The sequence below is a fragment of the Ranitomeya imitator genome, chromosome 2 (genome assembly GCF_032444005.1).
Source record: "Ranitomeya imitator isolate aRanImi1 chromosome 2, aRanImi1.pri, whole genome shotgun sequence".
NCBI classification, from domain to species: Eukaryota; Metazoa; Chordata; class Amphibia; order Anura; family Dendrobatidae; genus Ranitomeya; species Ranitomeya imitator.
The window spans coordinates 800,640,725-800,654,830 of NC_091283.1; the positions used below are offsets into that span (position 1 = coordinate 800,640,725).

General features: G+C 40.2%; 1 protein-coding gene across 1 annotated transcript; it reads left to right on the plus strand.

Annotated features, from left to right (window-relative positions):
• Positions 1-8,813: 8,813 nt before the first annotated feature.
• Positions 8,814-9,722, plus strand: LOC138666829 (olfactory receptor 5AR1-like). Its single transcript, XM_069755005.1, has one exon. The coding sequence runs from the start codon at positions 8,814-8,816 to the stop codon at positions 9,720-9,722; it is 909 nt and encodes a 302-aa protein (XP_069611106.1).
• Positions 9,723-14,106: the final 4,384 nt, after the last annotated feature.

Here is a 14,106-nt window from a genome sequence, read left to right on the forward strand (position 1 = left end):
GCTCCCATCCTCCATTGAAGGTTCTCCGCAGGAGCTGTGGTGGAGACCTGACATCCTGTCCACCCTTGGGCTGCTTCCTAAGCGCTCCTATATGACCGCTCAGCACTGATTCTCATTTTTCTAGGCTCTGGGGAGGCTGGTGCTAGGAAGATAACTCTGCCTATAAGGCTTGTTTTACATGAAGGGGGAGTTACCAGTGTGAAACAAGTAACCAACACAGAGCAGAAGACATGAAATTAGTCTTATTGCAAACACATGTGTTTCTTCTCTCTCTGCTCTGCTGTATGGCAACAATATTGCAACCCTGTCTGCCTGTAAGCTGGAAGCTGAGAGGAGCCTGCAGATGTGTCAGGTATAATCACACACAGCTCTGCAGTGAGATCAGGAGAGCAGAGAGCTGCCATCACACATCACACTGGTAACACCTCCTTCATGTGATGACAGATTCCCTTTAATAGTTTGTGAACCCTACAAAATTTTCTCTATTTCTGCATAAATTTAATCTAACTACAGGTGATTTTCATCACATCCTAACAGTAAATAAAGTGAAATATAAGAACAGCAAAGAATAATAGACTTTGTTTATTTATTTTTTATCTATTTTACTTACAGTGGGGGAAATAAGTATTTGATCCCTTGCTGATGTTGTAAGCTTACCCACTGCGGCTGGGTTCACATTAGCGTTTCTGTACGCAGCGTATGATCCACTAACATCAGCATGCATCATGTCTACATATCTTTTATATGGTGTACACAGGGACATGCTTTTGCATGCGATTATATGGGGATGCTTAAGCATACGTAGTTTCACGGTGTGTGGCGGTTTCCGGCAAATGTAACATGTTGCATTTTTTGAGGCGTCAAAAAAACGCATTACTCTCCATGGGAATGCATGCGTACTTTAGACTGCGCATGTCCAGAAAATGATGTTACCACCACCACCATGCGCACAAAAAACCCAAACGCATGGCAAAACGCATTTAAATGCATGCACACTTAGCATTTTTGTTTGCGTCATGCGCAAGATGATGCACAGGCGTAAGCATGCTTTTGCATACGTTTTGGCATGCAAAAAAGAATACGCTGTGCACAGAAATGCTAATGTGAATTTAGCCTGACAAAGACATATATAATTTTAAGGGTAGGTTAATTTTAACATTGAGAGATAAAATATCAAAAATAAAATCCAGAAAATCATTTGTTCCCTCTGGCAAACAAGACTTAATACTTGGTGGCAAAACCCTTGTTGGCAAGCACAGCACCTTATAAACATTGCCATTGTCTTCATTGGGTCTCACAATCTAAATCCCTTATTAGTTTGTCTTTAGGGTAAAAGCAACAAATATCCCATGTCTATGAGAGACAATGTATATGAACCTTTAGGATTAGGATACAATTTGAAGGTGAAATCAGAGTCTAGTGTTCTCAATTAATGGGATATCAATAAGGTGCGACTGGGTAACCTGTCTAATTTAAAGAACAGGGATCTATCACTTTTAGTCTTAAGGCTCATAATACTGGAGAAAGTTAGAAAAGCATCTTTGAAGAGTTTGGACTCCATCAGTCAACAGTCGGAAAGATTGTACACATATGGAGGGAATTTAAGACCATTGTTACCCTCGCCAGTAGTAGTTGACAACACAGATCACTCCAAATGCTAGACATAAATTATATTTACAGAGTTAATTGGGTTGTCCAGTCTTAAGCTACAAGTCTGCAGTCACTTTATGCGAGTACAGACTTGAGAATCCTCATATTACACACACTGCACACTGTAAGGATTCACCAGCACCAGGAGTGGGCAGTAATTTGACCACAAGTATACAATTTGCATACTTCTGACCACATTTCAACTAGACTGTATCCAGACCCACTAAATATACTTGCAATGAGACCGCGTCCATCTAGTTGGCATGTGACCGCATGTATGCAGATCACATACTTCATATCACACGCCCACCACTCCTGGCGACAGCACCGGAGAATCCTCACAGTAGATTCACAAGTAGAGTTGAGTGAATATGTTTGGAATTGGTCGCTGAAGCTCAATTTGCCATATTCGTGCTATATTGGTGCCATTATTCCTGCCAAATTTATGTTTGATGATCGATTCCAAACATATTCAGTCATTTCTACTCCCATTGACTCCAATGATGTTTGGCTGTGTTCAGCAAATATTGCAAATTCAATACTTGCTACCAATTGTAATCGGAACCGAATTTTGAAAAATTTGCTTAACTCTATTCACAAGTCTACAGTTACATATATTTATTTACTTAATTTATAATAAATGCAAGATAGTCTGGATGGTGGATAATCAACCCCAATCAACTTCCCAAAAAATTCAAGCTGTCCTGTAGGCTTAGGGTGCATCAGTGTCAAAGCAAACTATATGTCGACATTTGAATGAAATGAAACGCTATGGCAGGAGACCAACAAGGAAAAACGAAGAAGAACCGAGACAAGAGTCCAAAATAAAGTGTAAATAACAATATTTATTAAAATATAAAGTAGAACGGTGGGAAAGAATACCATACAAGGCACACCACCAGGGACATATGAATAGTACAAAAAAATATAATAATGGTAAACTTATCCGTATCAATAAGCCATATAGCGGTGTCAAAGAGCAGATGAGATGCTAACATAATGTAAGGTGCATGTGCAAATAGTATAAACAGAAGGCTGGAGGATGGAGGAGACCAAGTAAGGTGCTAGCAGAAATATAAGAAATGGTACCAGCTCCTGGTGCTGAATAGACTAAATAAAGACCTGGTGGACCGAGTGACCAAATAGGTATAGGGCACCTAGCTAGCAGAGCCAAAACTAAATAAAGTGCAAGTGTTACAGATCAAAAACAGCCATTCGATGTTACCTGCTATATGGAGAGTGGATCCCTGGGATGTGCCGAACCCCGACGCGCGTTTCGGCGTCTGCCTTCGTCAGGGGGTTTTTCTATGTGATTTCCAGATCTGTCCATTATTTTCTCCATTGGTGCACATTGGTGGATATATTTTTTCCTCCTCTTATATATTTATTTTGTGCATCGTGCCTTGAGGTTTATTTATTTAGGAGACCCACAAGGACCTCACTGCTAACACAGAGACATAAGCTATACTGCAGTTTGCCAAAATATACGTACGCCAAAATTCTTTTTGGAAAGTGTCTTGTGGACAGATGAGGCCAAGATAGAGTTTTTTGGTAAAGCAAATCTGTGGAGACACGGGGGGTCAGTGAGCACCCAGATCCGCTAGCCAGAACCACATGGACCAGGGATCGTCCCGCCTAATGCCCGCTCTCCCGTTAACGTGGGCATAATGCTACTCAGACAACACAGGGTGAGGGTAAAACAGTGTGGCAATACTTTAATGAACCACAAACCAAGCAGATAACACATAGAACAGTCCCAGAACAGTACGCCAGATGGTGCACACTGCGCGCCGATCTGGCATCAGTTTAACATATCTTCGCCTGATACTAGCTATTCACAAATGACACCCTTACAAAATCCAACTGCTGCAGCATCTCAACGAGGATGACCCAGATCAGCGCACTGAATTTGCAGAATGGGCAAAACAAAAATTGGAACAGAAACCTCAGTTTAAACAGAACATTATGTTCAGTGATGAGGCAAACTTTTTTGGGTGGGCCATTTATATGGATACACCTAAATCAAATGGGAATGAGTTTTCTTGCATAGGGTGTCTTGCATTAAAATCTGCTGCAATGACCCGGGTACTGCGTTCACCAGACACCAACACAATTTCTATCCGCTCCTCATGTGTTAACCTCCGCGACATGTCAATTGCTGTAAACAAAGAGAAACTTGTAAATAACTCATGAAAGAATGAAGTTACATTAAAACCAAGCACACAATTGTTTTTCTTGTGAAATTCTCAATAAGTTTGATGTGTTACATGACTCTCTTCCCATTGGAAAAAATAAAGTTGGATCCAAAATGGCCAACTTCAAAATGGCCGCCATGGTCACCACTCATCTTGAAAAGTTTTCCCCTCTCATATACTAAATGTGCAACAAACAGGAAGTTGATATCACCAACCATTCCCTTTTTATTTAGGTGTATCCATATACATGGCCCACCCTGTACTGTTTACTAAAAACAGAATGGGGCCTACATAGAAAATAACATAGTACCTACAGTCAAATATGGTGGAAGTTCAAACATGTTTTGAGGTTGTTTTGCTGCCTCTGGCACTGGGAACCTTGACTGTGTGCAAGACGTCATGAAAGATTAAGATTCCCAAATGATTTTGAGTTGCAATGTAGTGCTCAATGTCAGAAATCTTGGTTTGTGTCCTAGGTCATGAGTCTTCAAGCAGGACAATGACCCCAAACATACTTCAAGAAGCAACCAGAAATGGATGTAAACATAGCACTGGAGAGTTCTGAAGTGGTCAGCAATGAGTCCAGGTGTAAATCTCATTGAACACCTGTGAAGAGATCTTAAAATTGCTGTTGGGAGAAGGCACCTTTCAAATATGAGAGACCTGGAGTAGTTTGCAAAAGAAGAGTGGTCAAAAAATCCAGTTGAAAGGTGTAAGAAGCTTGTTGATGATTATAGAAAGCAATTGATTGCAGTTATTTATTCCAAAGGATGTCCAACCAAATATTAGGTTGTGGGTGCCAACAATTTTGTCTGGCCCATTTTTGGAATTTTGTGTGATATTATGTCCAGTTTGCTTTTTCTTCTCAGATTTTTGGGTGGCAATGTATGTAAAGCACTGCGGAATAAGAAAGCACTATATAAGCAAAGCATAATAAATAAATAAATAAATAAAAAAGGAAATAAACATGTGTATAACCAAACAAATGTAATTGCAATACTTTTCTGGGAGAAATATTTCATTTTCTGGAATAATTTCAAGAGAGCCAACACTTTTGGCCATGACTGTATATATAATGCATTTATAAAGCATTTGTGTTCATATTGACTTCTAAACTTTTAAGATCATTAAACAAAAATGAAAGAAAAAAAACATTTTCACTGATTTCTCCTGGGGACACAATCTCTTCCTGCAGCAATATATATAAGCACTGAAGAGTTAATGAGACTGTTGGCGTTGCTGAATTTCTGATCCACGTTGTCAATGATAAGCCGCTGTAATTTTTTTAAAAGGTAAGATTTTTCCTGAAAATATAACGTACATTACAGACATGCCAAAAAACTGCTGTTTCTAATATGCTGAACTGCGGATATAATAATATTATTAAGGATTTTCAAAAAGGTGTTTTATAATAGTATATATAACACTGGGAATTCAAGTCTAGAATTTCTAAACTAACCTGCTCGGAATACAGACTGATACGTTCTGTGTATGCACGCAGGATTTCCTTGACTGGATGCAATTGTATGTTCTTTTCAGCTTGGAGGAAGATTACGTATTTACCAGTTTTCAGGCTTTGATTATGAACAACTGTGTACTAAGTCACTGCTAACAAATAACTTAAGAAATGGCGAGGAAAGGAAACACATCCGGAAGGGAATTTTTAAAATCAGCTTTGCTTATGGCAGGCATCAAAAAATCCTGAGTCAAAATTGGCGACTTATTGATTTCTAAAAAATTTGTCACAATAAATCTGTTAGAAATTTCTACAACTTTTAAGCTTGAAGCTTGGCAGCTAGCTCTAAACCTTTGCTACCAGAAAATCCATATTTAAAAAGGTTGTCTATGACAATATTGGATTTTACAAATGGACTCATGGTAGACTTAGAAGAAAAAAAAAAATATTCACCTACTGAAATCCCACAGCCCTTGTTGGGTTCCTTGCAAGTCTCCTTACTTTGTCTTCTGACAGGGAATCTTACATGGCTATTGCAACCACACAGCAGCCATTGATCGCTGCCTTGGTGTTCTGTCTAATGGCAGTCTCACACGTCCAGATAATTCCGGTACCGGAATTATCCGTGTCTGTGTGCCGGTGCGTTTCTGTGGCACATCAGTGTGGCACACGTGCGGCACACGTGTGCCGCCCGTGTGCCCACTGGGTACCACGCGCACCATGCAGGAGACAGCGCTGAAGTTTAGCGCTGTCCCCTGCATCTGGTGCTGAAGCCGCGATTCATATCTTCCCTGCGTGTTTAAAATAAAGATCCATGTGCCCACCCCCAGTGCGCCCCCCTCCGCTGTTATTAAAATACTCACCCAGCTCCCTCGCTGGCTGGCGCTGCTTCCTGTCCTGGCCGCACCTTCTACGGTATGAGCGGTCACGTGGGGCCGCTCATTTACAGTAATGAATATGCGGCTCCACCCCTACGGGAGGTGGAGCCGCATATTCATGATTGTAATGGGCGGCCCCACGTGACATGGATCTTTATTTTAAACACGATTATTCATATCTTCTCTACAGCAAACGCTGCTGCAGGGAAGATATGAATCGCGGCTTCAGCACCAGTGGGGGGGACAGCGCTTACAGTAGCGCTGTCTCCTGCACGGCACACGGACTGCACACGGACAACGTCCGTGTTCGGTACATGTTTTACATGGACCCATTGACTTTAATGGGTCCGTGTAATCCGTGCGCTCCCACGAACACTGACATGTCTCCGTGTTTGGCACACGGAGACACGGTCCGCAAAAAATCAATAACATCTGCACATATGCATTGATTTAACTGTGTCTATGTGTGTCAGTGGCTGACGTGTGAAACCGGCCTAAGCTACAGTTAAGAGTTAGGAGACATTTTCTTCTGAATCAGACAGACTATCACTGCTCCGGTAAATCACATGGGGATAGGAGACTTGTGGAGAACGTAATCAGCGGTATGGAGAAGCATCTGAGGTCCAGTAGATAAGAATCTGTGTATTTATATTTCAGACCACCATGAGGCAATTTGTCAAATTCAGTATTTTAGTGGACAACAATATTAAAAGTAAAAGTTGTACGTCTTCATTTCCAGCAATTCACTGGTATAAAAAATGATTTCCTATGAACTCTATAGTAAGGAAATTTAAAGATACTGGATTATTTATTATTTATTTTAGGAAATATTTCTGTTTGGCATTTACAATCTTTCTTGTGACATCATCACTTTGGTAGTACTGCATTATCTTTTTTTCTTTTTAGCAACAACATTCCCCATTACCATCTCCCTCATAATAATACCCCCTGACTACAGATGCTATTGGCAGCCCTGATACGGCTAGACCAAGTTGTACGCACCATGACTTCAGAGATTTAGTGCTGCCAAAATGAAGAATAATCTAGTAATAATAAAAACTAAAATAATGAAATGATTTACATTTTCCTCTTTGAGCCATACAATTAAATGTATTTCTCTGGAATACTTATTGAATATTACATTATTGAATTATAACTAAATGATCAGGACAGAACTCAATTGAGAGACATAAAACAGAGGTAATGAAAATAATGAACTGATGCAGAATATTTATTAGAAATGTTTATTTTTATATTGCTCTTTAAGACTTTACTGTTTTTAATAAATAGTTACTCATGGGACTTTATTCTACTGGAATATCATGAAAGTCTGCTGCCTCGATAGGTTTACAGATTAATGTAAGTATTTTCTAGACATTTCATTGACCAGTAAATGAAGATTGAATTATTGTTCTATTCAATATCTCACAGTTATTAGATTGGTGATACCATTTGGTTGTTTCAACTTGTGAAATGGCTAAAATTTCTATATGCTTTGCTTGTAAAACCGAGCAAGTTTGCAATTTACCTCTTACTTTCAGTTAGTCATGCAAAACAACTTACACTATTAGTCACATGGGGTCTATTGGATCCCAAGCACCTCGCTGTGGCACATGTAGTTGACGACACGTCTCGCGATGCACTGATGAGGTAGGGGTATCGAGCCAGGAAGCTACCAAAATGAATGGTTGCCTTCCCTCCATACCTACGTAGGAAATATGACAAAAACAAACTTGCTTGGGGTCCAATGGAACTCACACGACTACTTAAAGGTGAAGAACCCCTCCATTCTCAAGACCAGTAATAATATAGTTTACTGTTTATTTACTAGGTTGTCACCCACCTCTGCAGTCTATCAGAGGTGGCCAGTTGCAATGTCTTTGCTATAAAGTTTTCAGGCACTGATGGGCAGCAGATCGCTAGATTATGACACCTTCTGTGCCCCTGCACTTCTTCTTCGCAGTTCACAGCCTCTAAGATTGAATAGTTCTGACCAACATTGCAGCCATACTCCTGGTCCCAATTGTTAAAGGAGTTTTACATTACTAAGACAACCTCTTCTCATTCTTCATGTTTCGCATCATTAGAATAAAAACACTTATGCCGTTGCCGTTCCAGCGGTGTCGAGCTCATGTTCCCGGGCTCACGATAGGTTGTTACATCACACGAGCCATGCACCCGATCAGCCCAATCATTGTCCCGGTCTTTGGATGTATTAAATATCAACAGGTTTCAGTTTCTACGAAGGCAGAGACAATGACGCAAGCGCTAATTGGGTGCAAGGCTCATGTGACGTAACAAACCTCATGCAAGCCTCGAGAACATTGGTGACAACACCGCTGGAATGGTTCCAGCATGGGAGGTGAGTATAGGTGTTTTTATTTTCATGGGGCCAAACATGAAGAATGAGAAGGGGTTGTCCTAGTAGTGAAGGATTGCAAGCAGGAAGTCCGGAGGCAGGGGAGCAGTGCGCTCCTGAAGACAGAAAAGAATAACCCTTTCAATTAATGCTACAGAAATAGTTGTCTATATACTGATTTTCAAGGTACAGTGTATACTTTCTGAATAGCTATATGTAGCTATTTATTTCTAGGCAGGAACATCTATAAAATGAATCTTGGAGCGCAACACAATATGACAGTGTTCACCATCCAAGGTCTAACAGAAATACTAGAACTTAATATTCCAATTTTTTTAACCATTCTCATTCTTTATATTGTTATTATTTTCGGGAATTTGACAATTATTGTGGTCATCTGGGGGAGTTCTCACTTACACTCTCCTATGTATATTTTATTACTGAACCTTTCTTTTCTTGACATCACTTATACTTCAAATATTCTTCCGAATCTGTTATTTATTCTGCTCACTGAACGAAAAATGATCTCATTTTTGGCTTGCATGGTTCAGTTGTATTTCTTCATTGCCCTGGCCAGCACTGAGGTCATCTTACTTGCAGCTATGGCATACGACCGCTATGTTGCAATTTGTCAGCCTCTTCATTATGCCTCTCTGATGAGTCTCAAATATTGCACTGGACTTGCAACATCTGCATGGATCATCGGTTTTCTGGATCCAGCAGTACATATTTCTCTTGTATCTCAGCTATCATTTTGTGCATCCCATCACATTGACCATTTTTTCTGTGACCTCTCACCTCTCCTTAAGATCTCTTGCAGTGATACTTCTAAAGTAGAGATCATGAATTACATCATTGGCAGCCTTTTGACTCTTTCTACATTCTTGCTGACATTGATCTCTTATGTTTTCATAATTGTTGCTATTCTGAAGATCAAATCTATGGAAGGACGCTACAAAGCATTTTCAACCTGTTCTTCCCACCTCACATGTATCAGTATTTTCTATGGGACCATAATTTGTTTGTACATGAGGCCAGCATCGAGTTATTATCCAGAACAAGATAAGTTTTTCGCCCTTTTATACATTGTTTTAGTGCCTTTATTGAATCCTATAATTTACAGCTTGAAAAACCATGATTTTAATGATGGGGTTAAGAAGATGATACAAAAGTTGACCCTATAAATAACACCTTTTTTCCATCTAATCTGAAAAGGTATATTAATCTTAAAGAGTATTTTAAAACATTATTGAATTTCACAAGTCCATAGTCAATAATAATATTCAATGTTCAATGTTTCAGCGCTGGAGTGGTGCTTCTAAACTAAGATCCCTGCATCAAGTCTTATACTTACCTGCCACCATCTTCAACTTCTATCAGAGCCACTCCGGTTGGTCTTCAGCAGGTTCTAACCTGCTGGATTGATCCAATGATCGCTGGAGCGAGCCAAAGGTCACTTTTCAAATGCCATATTTTTTTATCTCATAGGCTTACATTGAGAGCTTGTGACCATCACTTCTGACTTCTGGTCAGTCAGAAGTTGTGGTCACAAGATGGCGCCATGGGAACTGAGCAACGCCAATAAAAGGTGAAGATTGTAGTAGGTAAGTATAAGACTAGGGTCAGGGACTTTTGTTTAGAAGCACCACTTCAGCGCTGAAAAATAAAACAAAGCAAAAAAAAACCCTCTGGGGTGGTGCTGTAACATCAGCTTTATCTCAGAATGCCAGATTGCAGTATAGGTTGACTAGTCTTCATGTGTCAAAATATAAGACATCCAGGCTAATGAGCAGAGGACATTCTATCCAGTGACTGCTGCAACATTACAATTACCTCTTTAAGTTGCAAACTGATGGACAGATAAAGAACTGATGTTAGTACCAAAATGTCACTTACATCTATATCTATAGATACTTATAGATACTACAGGGTGGGTCATTTATGTGGATACTCCTAAATAAAATGGGAATGGTTGGTAATATCAACCTCTTGTTTGTGGCACATTAGTATATGGGGGGAAACTTTTCAAGAAGGGCGGTGACCATGGTGGCCATTTTGATGTTGGACATTTTGGAACCAACTTTATTTTTTTCAATGGGAAGATGCTCATGTGACACATCAAACTTATTGAGAATTTCACAAGAAAACAATAGTGTGCTTGGTTTTAATGTAACTTTACTATAGTGGAGTTTGGAGTGTGACTGTTTGAGGTTGTGGACAGGTGTCTTATACTGATAACAAGTTCAAACAGGTGTCATTACTACATGTAATAAGTGGAGTACAGAGGAGCCTCTTAAAGAAGATGTTACAGGTCTGTGAGAGCCTGAAATCTTGCATGTTTTTAGGTAACCAAATAGTTATTTTCCACCATAATTTGCAAAGTAAATCTTGCTAAAACAGACAAGGTGATTTTCTGGGTTTATTTTCTCATTTTGACTCTCATAGTTGTGGTCTACCTATGATGTCAATGACAAGTGGGAGAACTTGCACAATTGGTGGCTGACTAATTACTTTTTTCCCCACTGTAAAGATACCGTTACACTAAACGATTTACCAACGATCACGACCAGCGATACGACCTGGCCGTGATCATTGGTAAGTCGTTGTGTGGTCGCTGGGGAGCTGTCACACAGACAGCTCTCTCCAGTGACCAACGATCCGGGGAAATACTTTGGCATCGTTGAAACTGTCTTCAACGATGCCGAAGTCCCCGGGTAACCAGGGTAAACATCGGGTTATTAAGTGCAGGGCTGCGCTTAGTAACCCGATATTTACCCTGGTTACCATTGTAAAAGTAAAAAAAAAAAACTACATACTTACATTCCGATGTCTGTCACGTCCCCCAGCATCAGCTTCCCTGCACTGTGTAAGCGCGGGCCGTAAAGCAGAGCGGTGACATCACCGCTGTGCTCTGCTTTACGGCCGGCCGGCGCTGACAGTGCAGGGAAGCTGATGCCGGGGGACGTGACAGACATTGGAATGTAAGTATGTAGGGTTTTTTTTTTTACTTTTACAATGGTAACCAGGGTAAATATCGGGTTAATAAGTGCGGCCCTGCACTTAGTAACCCGATGTTTACCCTGGTTACAGGTGAACACATTGCTAGATCGGCGTCACACACGCTGATCTAGCGATGACAGCGGGGTGATCAGTGACCAAAAAAAGGTCCTGATCATTCCCCACGACCAACGATCTCCCAGCAGGGGCCTGATCGTTGGTCGCTGTCACACATATAGATATCGTTAGCGGGATTGTTGCTACGTCACAAAAAGCGTGACGTTGCAATGATATCGTTAACGAAATCGTTATGTGTGAAGGTACCTTAACTCTAGAACACTTCAACAGATCTGAACGGAATCTGAGATTTTATATCAAGATCAAGACATGTTGTAAGATTTAACTTGTTAATTTAGCAATTTTAACGCTTAATTTTTATGCCTTTAAATCAGAGAGTTATGTCACACAAAATAGTTAATAACTAACATTTCCAACATGTCTACTTTACATCAGCTCAATTTTTGAAACATTATTTTTTTATTAGGAAGTTAGAAAGATTTAAAGTTGACCAGAGATTCCTCATTTTTACAACAAAATTTACAGAACCATTTTTATTTAGGACCCACATCACATTTGAAGTGACATTGAGGAACCTATATGATAGAAGATACTTAAAAGTGACACCATTCTAAAAACTGCACCCCTCATGGTGGTCAAAACCACATTCTAGAAGTTTACTAACCATTCAGTTGCTTCACAGGAACTGAAGCAATGAGAAAGGAAAAAAATGAGCATTTCGTTTTTTTTCACAAGAATTTTAATTTTAGACCCAAACTTTTTTATTTTATCAAGGGTAACAGGAGAAAGTGAACCTGAAAATTTCTTGTGCAATTTCTCCTGAGTATGCTGATACCCTATTTGTGGAGGGAAATCTACTGATTGCGTGCATGGCAGTGATCGGAAGGGAAGGAGCGCCATTTGACTTTTTGAATGTAAAATTTGCTGGAATAATTAGGTGACTCCATGTCACATTTGGAGAGCTCCTGATATGTCTAAAGAGTGGAAACCCCCAACAAGTCATGCCATTTTGGAAACCACACCCCTCAATAATTTTATCCAGGGGCATAATAAGAATTTTCAACTACGATGCAGAATTTGACAACATTAGGTTGTCATATTGAATATGTCATTATTAGTGTTGAGCGCAAGTGCTCGCTACTCTAGTTTCCATTGGGTGCTCGGGTATGCACTGAATATCGTGAGTGCTCGAATGGCATCCTAAAGTCTCCACCCCGGGGACATTGTGGGTGTTTCCTGCACCCTGATTGGCTAGCCGCAATGTGCACACATAAAGTTAGGGAAAAAAAGACTGTTTACAAGAACGCCGTGCCTATGAGCTCTGCAAACCGCCTCCCCTCATCAAACACATGCCAAACGCTTATGATACACCACCATTATCATTTCTGAAGTGCTGAAAATACTTTTGTGGCAACGCAAATGTTTTCCTGCACTTTTACCAAGTGTTACAGATTTTTCCAGATTTTATAAAATTTTGCTCATGTTTCCGATCACGCATCTGAATGTGGTATATTTGTGCCGAATTTATGTTTGGTGATCGTTTTCCAAACAAATTTGCTCATCACTACTGCTGATGTTAACAAAAATTTGTGGAAATGTGAATAGCCATGGTTGATCTACTTCTGCTGGCCTAGCGGTAGTGGAAGACATGTCGGTACCAATTATACTATTTCTATTCTCGTGACTAGGGTTGAGCGAAACAGATAGGACAAATTCAAAAATCGCCGACTTTCGGCAAAGTCGGGTTTCATGAAACCTGACCCGATCCTAGTGTGGGATCGGCCATGAGGTCGGCGATCTTTGCGCCAAAGTCACATTTTGTATGACGCGTTCAGCGCCATTTTTCAGCCAATGAAGGAGGACACAGAGTGTGGGCAGCGTGATGAACAGTACTACAGTAAATTGTAGTACAGTATTTTTTCATATATCTTCCAGCCACTTTCTGCTACTTACATTGTGCTGTTTTATGCACAGGGCCTGAGGTTTGGTTTAGTCTCCCCCCAAAAAAAGTGAGATTCAAATGATCACAAAGTGGATATACTTCAGTCCTGTTAGTTTGTGGTATATCAGCCAGCCACTTTCTGCCAATTACATTGTGTTGTTTTATGCACAGGGCCTGAGGTTTGGTTTAGTCTCCCCCCAAAAAAAGTGAGATTTAAATTATCACAAAGTGGATATACTGCAGTCTTGTTAGTTTGTGGTATATCAGCCAGCCACTTTCTGCCACTTACACTGTGTTGTTTTATGCACAGGACCTGAGGTTTGGTTTAGTCTCCCCCCCAAAAAAATGAGATTCAAATTATCACAAGTGGATATATTTAAGTCCTGTTAGTTTGTGGTATATCAGCCAGCCACTTTCTGCCACTTAGATTGCGTTGTTATATACACTGGGCCTAAGTTGTGGTTCAGTCTCCCCCAAAAAAGTGGAGATTCAAATTCTCACAAAGTGGATATACTTCTGTCCTGTTAGTTTGTCGTATATCAGCCAGCCAC